General features: G+C 57.5%; 1 protein-coding gene across 1 annotated transcript; it reads right to left on the reverse strand.

The window, feature by feature from the left end:
• Positions 1 to 256: 256 nt before the first annotated feature.
• PPM1G (protein phosphatase, Mg2+/Mn2+ dependent 1G) lies at positions 257 to 12,495 on the reverse strand. Its single transcript, XM_026047230.1, has 10 exons — positions 12,406 to 12,495; positions 11,690 to 11,759; positions 6,855 to 6,940; positions 6,168 to 6,300; positions 4,601 to 5,070; positions 4,033 to 4,170; positions 3,169 to 3,403; positions 1,542 to 1,671; positions 1,230 to 1,332; positions 257 to 909 (listed from the first exon to the last, which is right to left on the reverse strand). The coding sequence occupies exons 1-10, from the start codon at positions 12,493 to 12,495 to the stop codon at positions 715 to 717; spliced, it is 1,650 nt and encodes a 549-aa protein (XP_025903015.1). The 3' UTR covers positions 257 to 714.
• Positions 12,496 to 12,991: the final 496 nt, after the last annotated feature.

Genomic DNA, 12,991 nt, shown 5'->3' on the forward strand with positions numbered 1-12,991 from the left:
CGGGCCCAGGCCCACTCTGTGCGCGGGGCCCCCTGGGGCCGAGGGTGCYGCTGCTGCCCGTGTCCACGGCTCCGGGCCCGGTCCCGTGCAGCCCCCCCTGCTGTTGGTGCCGGGGATACAGGGGTGGAYGGAGCTGTGGGCTGCGGCCCGGGCTGGACCCCCCTGTGTCCCCCGGGCCCTGCGCTGTGCCCCCCGTTCTCCCCCAGGAAAGAAGCAGGGACCAACACGGCTGTTTTCGGGCTTTTAGTTTGAAAAAGGATCCATTGGAAGTGTACAACAGAACAGGGTGCGGCGGCAGCACCACGACCAGGTTGATCCACAAATAAAAACAGGAAGGGCCTTAAATAATCGGGTGCAGATTAAAAAACCTCAACAGTGAAAAAGTTCTTCCCTCCAAACAGAAAGTCACAGGCACAGAAATGGCAACAACCACACGGAGACAAGAGGGGATTATCCTTCCAGCCCCGGGCCTCGGTGGCCCTGGCGCGGCAGCTCCGTGCGGCGCAGCCCCGGCCTCGCTCTTTGGAATGGCTACAAATGAACGTGTGACACGGTGACATGCCCTTGCTCACCACCCCCCACCCCCCGACGAACACGGACAGACAAGGCCTCTGCTAAGGCTAAAAAAAGGACAAGACTTGGGAGTCTTGAGTTCAGCATGTTTAAGAAACGAGAGTCTGGTGAGCGCCCAGCAAAGTCTCTGTGCCAGGCCTGTTATTCCAGCTTGCTCTTCTTGCTGCTGTCGCTGCCGTTCTCCTCTGCCGCTGCTGCCGTCGCCTCCAGTTTCCTCTTCCCGCTCTCCGCAGGGCTGTGCGTGTTGCGGGGCTTGAAGCTGATGATGATGCAGGTCATGTTGTCACAGCCGGTGCCGTCCCCTGAGGTGTCTGGAGCCAAGCACTGATCCAGCAGCTGCGGGGGGCAGGACGGGGCACGTGAGCGGTGCAGAGACCCGCAGCGACCCAGGACGCGGGGCCGCGGCATCGAGAGCCGCGGCAGAGCCGGCCACCCGTCCCCCCCCCCCGGGGGACACAAAGAGGGGACATAAACAGGGGACACAAAGAGCACCAGCGGCACACGGGGACCCCCGGTGACGGGGCCCTGCACACGATGCCACGCATAGGGCTGGTCCCCAAGCCGCGGGCACCTCCACCCCCAGCAGCGCCYGGGGAAAGGCACCAATGCAGGGGACTACCGGGGGGCCAGGGCGGCGCGGGGGGCTCTGCCCTCACCTCTTCCACAATGGAGGAGAGCGGCCTCAGGGCTCCGTTTTCATCCTTCTGGGTGATCTTGGCCTGGATGAAATCCACCACCTCCTGGCTGCTCATGACGTTCCTGCAGGGCGGGCGTTAGAGGGGCTCGTGAGGAGCGGTCGCAGCTCTGCGCATTGTCCTGTCCCCGTGTGCCCTCCCCGTGTCCCCGGCAACACCAGGGTCCCCTCAGCTCCCCCAGGACACAGGGGCTAAGGGCCCACCCAGCGCCAGGGACCTCCCCAGGCACCGGGACACAGGCAGCGAGGCCCGCGCTGCTCCGGCGCTACCCACCAGATTCCATCGCAGGCAATAACCATGAAGTCGTGGTCGTCGTTTATCGTCAGCACCTTGATGTCGGGCAGGGCAGAGATCATCTGCTCCTCCGGAGGCAGGTTCTTGTTTCGCTTGTAGAAGTGGTCTCCTGCACAGAGAGGAGCCGCTTGCGGTGCCGGCCGGCAGGGCCGCCCGCATCGGCTCCACGGGCTCCGTGTGCCACCCTTCCCGGCTCCGCGCCCCCGGCCGGGCCGCCTGGCACCGCGGGGGTCTCACACGGCTGCTCCAGGCTTCCCAAGGCACCGGTGCCGGTGTGACAACAACAGCGCCCAGCTCCCACGGGCAGGCTCAGCCACGCTCACATCCTTGCCAGGGGCTGCCAGGGCAAGGCAGAGAGGCCAGCGTCTCCCTACGAAATCAGACTCCAGCTTTTCATTTAATCACTTTTCTCTGATAATTATTCCATGTTTTTCCCAGTCACTTTGCACAGGAGGTCTCCGTTCAGGTCTGTATAGAATCATTATGTTTGGAAAGGACCTTCAAGATCATCGAGTGCAAGYGTCACCCCTTCAACACCATCCTGCTAAACCCTGGCCCTAGGCACCTCATCTCCACCCTTCTTCAACACTGCCAGCAATGGGGACTCCACCTCTTCCCTGGGCAGCCYGTTCCAGTACTTGACTCCTCTTTCCATGTAGAAATTCCTCCTAATATCTACCCTGGACCTCTCCTGATGCCATTTCCTCTTGTCCCACCTGTAGTTTTTCTGGAAATCAATCCTCACCTCACTACAATCTCCTTCCAGGCAGCTGTAGGGAGCAATAAAGTCTCCCTGGAGACCCCTTCTCTCCTCAGTAAACAACCCGGCTCCCTTAGCTGCTGACACTTCCTTCCCTTCCCTGTGTATCTTCCAGTACATTCTTGTTATTATTCACAACCCTTTCCTTAAAGGATCTCATCTGCTCAAAAYGAGGCTGTTCACCGGGCCAAGACCTGGCTGGGCTGCTCAGGCTCCCGAGCTGTTAATTATTCCCCTGCTGCTCCCCAGAGGCTGAAGGATGAGGACGAGCTGCAGTCACGTGCTGCCTCCAGAAGGAAAATGCAGCTGATGGAATTAGAGGGCAAGTGTGGCTCAAGAACAAAGGGGCTCGAGCTGGTACACAGTTAGGTCCCCAAGAAGCAGCCAAGGTCCTTGCAGAGCCTCTCAATCAGCAGCAGAGAGAGGAACCCCCCACCTTGCTCACAAAGCAACCATCAGCCTGAGGCATTTCCTTTGAGGTGCCTGTGAACACCACCGTCCTGGAGTCCTGCAGTCCTTGCACCGCGTCCTGTGCTGCAGCCCGGCGGGTGCTGCTCTTTCCACTGATGTCTGCCCATTTCAGCAAACATGGAAATTCACCATCATTTTCCCCTAATTGGGCTGAAATCTCACTGTGTCAATATTCAACAGGCTCCAATCAAAGTGCCCCTAAATCAAAATCCACCATTCAATCTAACTGACCCCAAAGCCCTGGGGAGGACGAGCGCTGGATGCAGAGGAGCCCTGGGCACAGCACCCATGGGTGCTCCGGGCACAGCGCCCATGGGAGCCCTGGGCACAGCGTCCCGAGGGAGGCCCCACAGCGTCCAGACCGGAGCTGCTCACCAATTGCCCTGGAGAGGTTGAGGCCACCATTCACTCTGCCATCCATGGTGACCTTGCCGCCAGCGTTCTTTATCCTGGCCAGCTCTACTTCATCCTCGGGCTTGTGGTCGTAGGACATGTCCACGGCCTTGCCGCCTTCRGACACCACGCAGCGCGAGTCTCCAGCATTGGCCACGATGAGCTGCTTGCCCCGGATGAGGGCCACGACCGCCGTCGTCCCGCTGTCAGAGCCAGGCTGCAAGACAAACGGTGCTGCTCAAACCCTCCACGTTGCTCCAGACCGCGACACAGGGAACGAGCGGCAGCCACCGCGGCCTCCCAGGCGCCGGGGCTCCCCGAACCACATGTGGGATGAGGGAGGGAAGCCCGAGGAAGGTGGAATACAGGGAGGCAGTTCACCCAGGCGCCTCCCTGCAGCACCACAGGCCCTCAGTGGTTCGGGGTCCCCCCCTGCTGCATCCTCAGCCTCAGTGCAGCCTCAGTGCAGCAGCTCCAGCCCCCCAGGTGAAGCAGGAGCTGCCCTGCAAGCCAGAACTTCTCCCAAGAGAGAGCTGGTGCCTCAGAAGCTGCAGGATCCTCTCCCCGCATCCCTGGATCTGGGGCCAGCGACAGCCTCRGCCTCAGCCAGGCGGAGGGCAACACGGTGCCCGAGATGGGCAGCCCCACAGGGCCCCTTCCCCAGTGGAGCAGCGTATCTCAACCTGCTGCCCAGGCCCGTGCGCCACCTGGGCAGATCCAGGCTGCCAGCAGCTGCCTTCAGCCTCGGGAGAGCAAGAGCRTCTTCCTCCCTGGCCAAAGGGAATAACGCCCGGCCCTCCCCTTCCCACCACACTATGGGGCAGAACACAGGAACAGGGTGTGCACCTCCTCTTTCCCCTCCATGCCTGGTAACAACATTTCCTCCTCTTCATCTTCATCCTCCTCAGCTTCTTCGGTGTCATCTTCATCATCTTCATTCTCCGCCTCTTCACTGCTGTAACCATCTTCGTCTTCACTGCATTCCTGCAAGAAACAAGATATTCCGCTAGGAATCACGCAGGACACCACCTGTGCCCTCCCCAGAGGGCTGGCTCCTCCATCCTCGGCACAGAGGATAAATTCACCCCAAAAGAAGAGTGGGATGATTGGGCAGGTTTTCCCCGGYGCTGATGTCTACAGAGCAGCTGCTTTCAGCTACCACAGTGAATGGAGGAACAGAATGTGCAGCAGGACCAGGGTACCCGTTAGGGCTGCTGCAGAGATGAGGAGGTTTCCTTCAGAGTTATCCAAACAATCCCTGACATTCCCATGGGATGGTCTCAAAGTGTCAGTCTGGAAATCCTACTCCTAGGGCAATCCTAGRATGAGCCAGAGAGCTGCAGCTCAAGCACCACAGCAAGCAATGCATTCCTGCCCAGCCCAAAGGCCATTCTTTCCCCGCGCTGTTTCCTACCTCACTGTCTTCCTCCTCTTCCTCAACCTCATCCGACTCATCCTCACTGTCCTCAAAAAATTTGGACTTGGTTGTGCGCTGGGGCTTTCCCGTGGAGGAGCAGGAGGGCCCGGCCTCCCCCGTAGAAGAGGTGACGGCCTCGTCCCCTTTGCCTACTTCAGGCTTCTGCGGAGCGCGGCCATTGCCTCCAGCACTGGCTTTGTCTGAAGTGGAGGAAATACCCACGAGCTCCTCATCTGGCTTCCCGTTCTTCCTCTCCTTGTGGTCGGTGAGCTCCCCTGGGTCGGCCTCCCCATTCATAATGGGCTCCCCATCGTGCTGCCTGCCCGGCCCCTCCGCAGCGCTCTCCCCGGGCGGAGCTAAYGACTTGGTTTTGGGGTTCTTGCTGCAGTTTTGTCCGTAACGCGTGAGAAGCTCCTCAATGGTCATGGTGGCTTCTTCGTGCAGAAGAGCAGCTTCCTCATTATCCACTGAAACGGAGAAGCGGGGAGGAGGAGGCAAGGGGGATCAGAAGGCAGGACACAAGCGGCAAAGAGCCTCCTCTTCTACCCGAGCAGGCTCAAACAAGCTGCAGCAGCAGCAAAGACACCACCTTCACACGCAGGTTTGTCCACTAACACTGCAGCCTGGAACAAGCTTCTCTAAGCAGCTTGCTCTGCAGCCCCTGGGCTCGGGGGTCCTGCACAGACACAGTCTAGACAGTGAGAGGTGACAGAAGAGCTTTAGGGAGTGAATACATCATCTCTCCAGAAGGAGACCAGAGGGAGAAAAAGGGATGGCCTTCCCCAAACTATGAGGGAAGACTCCACTGACAGCAGGCAACGTCCCATGGTTTCCCTGCGATACGCTCAGTTATCATTTCCTTTGCTAGTTAACACAAAAAGGAAAAGCAGCAGCCCTATCTAGAAAGGTACTGGAAAGAGACAAACTGAACTGTGTGCTCGCCAGCACAGGCCACGCAACCCAGCGTGGTCAGATGGATGTGCTTATGGAGATGGCTTCCCTCTGCACCTGCCTGAGGGCCCATCACAAGATACTCAGCTGGGAGCAGTGCGTTTTACCTGGAATGCATCTGGAGCTTCCTGGACTGGCAACTATTTTGAGCTAGGAAAGCACATTTGCTTCCTTTGAAATAATTAAAAAAATGTTGAAAGCAGACAGGAGCCTAACAGAATCCTACCTACAGCCCGTGTCTGTCGCCCGCCCACGGGAGCTAAGCAGAAGACATCACAGTTGCATTTGCACCCTTAGTCCATTTCCCAGCTCAGTACATCCTAGAGGGGTGTTGGGAAGGGAACACATCCTAGAACCCACACACGCCAGCGGTCTGCATCCCATAGAGAACTGTCACCAAGTCTCTTGCTCTGCACTGGATTAAGCTCCCAAATGAATGAGGCTCCCCAGTACCTACCAGAGCAACAGACAAGGCAGGCTGTGCGGGTGCGCGTGCGCACACGCGCTCGGGTCCCACTGGGACTCAGGGCAGTTTGGAGAGCAAAGCCCAAAGCTGACAGCGAGGTTGAACCCTGCAGGGACAGTCTCGCCCATCCCATGGCATCTAACTTACCATCATCCTCATCAGCAACTTTCTCCTTCTCATCTTCATCATCCTGGGGCCGCCCAGCCATCTGGGCAAGCTCTTTAATCACCTCCTCTGTGGTGAGCTTGGCATCTATGGCTAAGAAAGCATCTTCCAGGGCCTGCATGGAAACAGAGAGGCTGCAGGRTGCCGTGGCCGCGCGTGTCCCGGTCGTGGTTGCGGCTGGAGCTGCTCGGCACAGCACAGGCGCCCATGGGACACGTCTCAGCACCCAGGCACAGCCTCATCCCGATCCCGGCTTGCTTTGGGCCTCTCCTCRAGCCGGGTCTAGCTGGGAGCTCCAGAGGGAGCCTGTTGCTCCCGCTCGCACCGCTGCCTCTTCCTGCGGGAGCGCAAGGCTGCTGGTGCTGGCCCCGGCACGGGCGCCGCCGGGAATTGCAGCTCCCTGGCGCGAGCTCTGCGTCTCGTGAGCAGGCAGCCTACACAGAACCACCCCCGCCGCAGCCTGCAAGCCTGAAACACACCCCGCACCCATGGGCTGGAAACAGGCTGCTGATCTGGGAAAGCACAACCAGCTCCCGCAAACACCCCGAGGGATGAGGAAGGCAAAGGGAGACCCCCGTGGAAGGCCAGGCACTGCACAAGTGCCAGGCACCTCCCAAGGGCTTTTTGGTCTGTCCTGTGGCGACACCAATCCAGGGCGGCACTTCTTACCTTTTGCAATTTGCCCTCCTTATAGGCCTTCTGGTCCTTGATTATGTCAGGGAGGTACTTGGCACAGTACAGGGCAACTTCTTCCCCTGGAAGAGAACAGGGATCCCTTAGATCATTTACAGAGGCTGGTTCTCCCCATGGCAAGAGGGACTCTTGAGCATCTGAGATCCTGAGGCAAACCCAGCGTTAATGACGTGTGATGAGCAGCAGGTATCYCAGGATGTCACCCAGACCAAGGAGGGAGATGGCACGGCCTGGAGACAGACCATGCTGAAAAGACACTGCACAAACCAGGCAGCACAGGCAAAGCCACCAAAGGAGCCCTAGAAGTCAAAACCATGTTGGCAGCACACTAACAAATACTGCCAAGTGCACAAGAGAGCACAGGAGACATCTCTGTGATCATGGAATGAGTCTTCCCAACCCAAGAAGGTGCTATTAGGAGAGGAAGAAGCTGGAAGGGAGTGAAAAATCACAAATTTCTCCAGTTCAGCAAGGGGGACCATTAAGTGCAGTTCAAGTTGAAAAAAAATCAATGTAATAATTTCTGTTTGTGTGTGAGAGGCAGAAATCTGTCTAGGTAACAGGACTCCGGCCTGCTTGATAAGCTGAATACCAGCAAACTGCAAAGGTTAGCAGAGCTAAAAGTGGCCCTGGAGCGGAGGACGTCGCAGTCCCGGGCAGGAGCTCCCGCCAGGAAGGAGCCGCGCGACCCGGCCCTCCCATGTGGCTGCTCCGTCCAGCCGGGGATCCCTGCACGTCTGCTCGCTCCCACGACGGACTCGCCGGGAACCACACTGGGACAACCTGTGCTGCAGGAAAAACCCTGTGCTGCAGGAAAACCCCTGTCCTGCGGGAATTCAGCCCTGCAGCCGGGGCGGGTCATTGTGCCTGCCGGCCYGCGGCCGCTCTGCTCACGCTGGTGCTGGTGCTGCTGTGGGGGGAGGCAGCAGGAGCTGCTCGCACGGGCACAGACACCAAGGAGAATCCTGGCACAGCCCCGCACCATGCTAAATAACCCCGGGGCCGGCGGAGCGCTCTGCGGGATGCTCCCGGGGGCAGGTGGGGAGTGGTCTCTGTGCGGCCGCGCAGCCGGAGAGCGGCCAGGAGGCGCGAAGGGGCGGTGCGAAGCCCTTGCAGGGCACAGAGGGCTGCGACAGCCCTGCTCGTGCAGCCCGCCCCCCGGAGGTCCCTGGTGTAGGGGACCACCAGTGCTCAGAGGGGCGAGCAGCAAGAGAGGCAGCTCCTGCAGCGAGGGATGTGGCACGTGCAGGGTCCCTCCCAGCAAGGGGGATGGCATCTCCTTGTTCTCATTCCTGCCTGCTCAGGACACCAACTCCAGTCCTCCAACACGGCCTGGGCGCCGGAGGGCATCAGCTGGGCTGTGCGACAGGAGATACGTGCTCACCCGCTCCTGCGGATCTCCTGTGGATCSGGAAGGCCTGGGCCAGCTGCGCTCCAGCCTGGAGCAGCTACCTGCTGCGAGGAGAGGCGCGCTCCCTCGCAAGGGGACCCCGAGGCCAGCAGTGGCCGGGAACCTGCGCCAGCTCTGGCTGCAGCCGCCCCACGGGAGGAGCGGAGGTGCCACAAGCATGCGGAGCCGTTGGCTCCCGCAGCTCCAGCACAGCGGGACCGTCGCCGGCGCAGGCCCAGGGCCCCGTTCAGCCCACTGCGTAACGAGCCACCAAGGTAGTTACGGCCCGTTCAGGTTTTATCAAGACCACCTCCATTAAACATCGGGTATCCTTCTGCTGAAGGTTCAGGACAGGGACAGGGTGGCAGCAGCAGGGGACAGGGCCGCATAAAAGGGCTGGTTTAGACACCTTGGTCACGCTCAGTACTCCTTATCATTGCTTTTCCCTGCCACCTCCATCAGGGATCAAAGGATTCAACTCCGTAATTCCCAGCCCGCGGAATTACTGACCTTAGGGAGGAGAAAACTGTCAGAGATGGCACAACAGAGCGAGCGGCTCCTGGACATGCCAGGGGACCTCAGCCCAGACCCCGCTCTTCTCACGGCCACTCGTGGCTTCCCCTGCTGGTCCTTACCTACGACAAGGCATTCTCAGAATTCACATTTCCCTCCTTACTGCAGTTCCTGGCACTGCGCACAAATGTGCCCTTACGGAATGATGTAGGGAACGGGGAAGCTCTTGGCTGCCAGAGAATGCAGGGAGATTTCACGCTGCTGGAGAGACCAGGCACAAAGGTGAAAGCAAAGAATGGGATTTCACATCCCAGAGCACATTTCCRCACGGGTAAACGTCACTGCCAAAACCCGTGTCCGATGCAGGCCAACCAGCAGGAGCCGSGCTCGGATGGAACCGGGGGACATCCCGAGGCGGTGGTGCCGCCGGAGCCTGGAGCTGCCTCCCGCTCCGGAGCACAGCCCGGGCCAGGTGGGGTCCCATCCGCTCGGACGCGTGTCCACATGAGCCCGCGGTCTGAACGCACGAGAGGCCCCAAGCGGCACCGTGCAAAGCAGCTAACCTGCAAGATTAGCAATCCCGACCTGAAAGGATTCCAGTGCCGGGACAGGGGAACGCGGAGACAGTGAGAGCAGCGCCGAGGCGAGAAGGAACCAAGGACACGGTGACAGAGCCCTGCTGCTCTGCACAAACTGCAAAACAGCTTTCGCTGCACGGCGATTAAATACCCCGATAAATATCCATRGAGTAAGAAAAAGGCTTGCTGTAAGTGTCTCATCTCTGAAAGGGGATGCAACAGAGGAAAAGGAAGGGATTTGCTAAAGGGAAATGAGAAGGAACAGTTACAAATACAAAACCCGTGTACGCAGCAGATGACTGGAGGCTCAAACTGGCGGTGCAGAGCTGCTGCGCGCCTGGCTCCCAGGACCCACGTGTATCTGTGCAGCAGATACAGGCCACTAAAACGCAAAGGCAGCAGATCCTGGGGGAGACGGGGAAGTTCGAGATGGGGAAAAGATAGGAAAAGAAAGTTGAAAAAGGAAAGTAGGAGAAAGACATGAAAAAAGTCTAATGGGTTAAATGGAAAACTAAGTAGTGAAAAAAATATAATACAAAAAACAAGGATCAACTTGGAAATCACAAAATGTTTTGCAAAGACACCTGGAGCTGGAAGCTTCCTAGATAGTTTAAAGCCAAAAAGGTATAAAAGAACAGCTGGAAAAGAAAAGCTGAACTCACTCTTTGCACTGGAGCTACCCTAGTAAAGTTTAAGAGGGTATACACCTTAAACCCTTCCCACAGAACAAACCTGAAGAATTCTAAAGAAGCAATAACTCAGGATGGACTGACTGGTTTTGAGGACCTCTCCCACTCCAGCCGTAGGGGCAGAGCAGCCATACCCGCAGGCTTTGCTTCCTGGTAAGGTTTCTTTAGGAATAGCTCTGCATCTCAATCACTGAAGACCTAAAACCAGGTTTGAGATCTACCGCAGAGCTTTGTCATCATGATTAACCCCTTCCCTAGCGCCTACCTTTAACCTTTCCTATTGCAATTAAAACAAACAAACAAAACCCCTACCACYTCATGCACTACACTAGTTAGAATGTCAGAGGAGTGTCAAAACTAAATTTATTTCATGAAAAGCTCATGAAATAAATTACTTCTCAGTTATGAAGCAGGTTTGCTTAAAGACAAAAACAGCCTGTTTTGGAATGAGTTATTATTCCCCAGTTTTCACTAGCTGTTGCTTATCTTCATACCTGCTAGAGGCTTACAACCACTCCCGAAATTCTGCAGGAACGACGCTGGGTGGTTGCTAAATCCCTACGTTCTTTCCTGCTCTGCCTTTCAGGACCAACCCATCACCCTACAGCTCTCCAAGATAATCTTGGAGATATCAGTAGTTATTACACTTCCCGCACATCCTAGAATGAAGTTCAGGCTGAAAAATAATTTGAAAACATTAAATCTATTTAAGTGCTTCAGACTGCTCATGTATCTTTGAACAGCCACTAGCTTGCCAACGACCTACTCACACTGACCTTTTCATTAAAGACCACTGCAAAAAGTCTTAAACTCGTATTTGCCAACGAGCAGAACGTGCAGGTGATGCACGTTTCTGGGAGAACTTGCACATGAGAGCGCCAGACCATGGGCAGCAGGAGGCACCGGCTCCAGGGCCAGCACAAATGGAAGGTGTACAGATGATACCAAAAACAAAGGAAAAAGGCCTCGGTGTGGTGGAAATCTGGTTCACAATGCTGTGGACCAGCCACAAAACGGTAGAAATCAGCAGATTCATGATACCTACAATACCTAGTGGTATTCTACCAATACATACGGTAAAATAGGGAAGAACAATGGAAGTAGAGGGGAGAACTTTTTCAGAGTCAACGTGCAGCTGAAAATAGGTGGTCTAGTTGATATATATGTATATATAAAACATAGATTTTCATAAAAGCTTTCAAATAAGTTGCCAAATGTTGATATAGTAAACTGCCATGGGAAAAAAAGTAAGATTTGATGGGAGCAAACAGCTTGCTGAATGGATGAGGACTATTGTTAGAGTCCCTTGGAATTTTGTATTTTCATATCTATATAAATAACCTGGAAAAGGAGGTCAGGAAAAAGTGATGGATCATTCAGAATAGTTACAACTAAAATAAAATTATAGATTTTAAAAATATAGATAGAACAATACAATGCCTGGAACCTATGGCTGTGCCCAGGCTCACAGCCTAACAAGTGCCAGGGCCCAGGAATTTCACCACCWGTGCTAGAAATCCCTGGGATGGTCCATAGGGATGCCCTTCCATGGCAGACATTGTGCCATGAATTCCTGGCACCGATGTCGCCGTCCCAGAGCGCGGCTCCGGCAGCATTCCCGGAGCGCCGAGGCACCCTTACCTCCGTGGCCATCGTAGACGGAGAACATGGCAGTTTCGCTGTCCAGTTCGGGGATGCAGTTGTGTGCGTCCTGAAAGAGAGAGCAAGAGCCTGAGAGGCAGCGAGTGCAGSTTTTTTTCCCAGAAAAGCGTGAATTTTCTGGAGAAATCCCTGCCAATAGATGAACTTAAGGGTGTACCGTGTTTGTACGATCACTTGTTACTGCGTTTACGGGAGCTGGAGAGGAGGGAAGAAAACACAGCAAAGTAACTGGGATGGGTCCCAGGCGACTAAGCAGCAGTTTAATTGGAGCAGATGCCGCTGGGAGGAAAATCTAATGCTGGCAGCAAGAACGGCGCTTTGGCGGCACCGGCAGCTCACGGTGACACACGTGGCTGCTCCTGTGCCGGGCTGCTGCCGGGAGCACTGGACTGCTGCGGGGAGTGCTGGGAACGCTGGGCTGCTGTCGGAAAGCCAGGAATGTCGGTCCGACGCTGGGAATGCCGGGCTGTTGTTGGAAATGCTGTGCCGTGCTGGGAGTGCTGGGAATACCGGGTTGCTGTTGGAAGCACTGGGCTGCTACCGGGAATGCCAGACTGCTGTGAGGAGTGCCGGGAATGCCAGGCTGTTGTTGGGAATGCCGGGCTGCTGTGTGAGCGCTGGGAATGCYGGGCTGGGAATGCCATGCCGGGAGCACCGGCAGTGCCGGGCCACGCTGGGAGTGCCAAGCTCAGCGCCTCATGCCCRAGGAGTCTCCGGTTGCCCCACCGGGTGCCAGAGCAGAGCCGGGGCCGGTGCAGTTCGGCCGACACCAGCAAACCTGCCATTGCGGACGGCTGCCTGGAGGAACCTCCGCACCTGGGGTCAGCTCCCGTGGGCTCCGGAGCCCGGGCTCCTCCTGGACGCTCCAGAGCGGCCACACGGCCCTGGCCTCGGGAAGCCTCGTCCTGGCGGCCCACCCGGAGCGCCGGAGCCCGGGGCTCCCGAGCGCTGCTCCCCGCTGCAGCTCAGCCCTTTCCGCAGGCGCTCCAGCGCTGCTCTGCTCCCCTCGCTCTGTACCGCCGGGATCTGCCGTTCACAGGCGAGCGCTGTGGAGCAGAGCGGGCAGTTCTGCTGCCCGGGAGCCCCAAAACGCAGCGCCAGGCGCCTCCCAACGCCCGCRACGCGGCGCCCGTGCAGGAACGTGGCGGGAGAGGCGGAAAACGGGAGGCTGCAGCCCGGAGATGGAGCGAACAACGGGCCCCAGCAGCGAGGGAAGGCACCCGGGGCGGCGGTCGCGCCGGTGCTGCGGAGAGCCGCCTCCGTGCGGCCCCTGCGGCGGCT

Source organism: Nothoprocta perdicaria, unplaced genomic scaffold (genome assembly GCF_003342845.1).
Source record: "Nothoprocta perdicaria isolate Ctin4 unplaced genomic scaffold, notPer1 scaffold_484, whole genome shotgun sequence".
Lineage (NCBI taxonomy): Eukaryota > Metazoa > Chordata > Aves > Tinamiformes > Tinamidae > Nothoprocta > Nothoprocta perdicaria.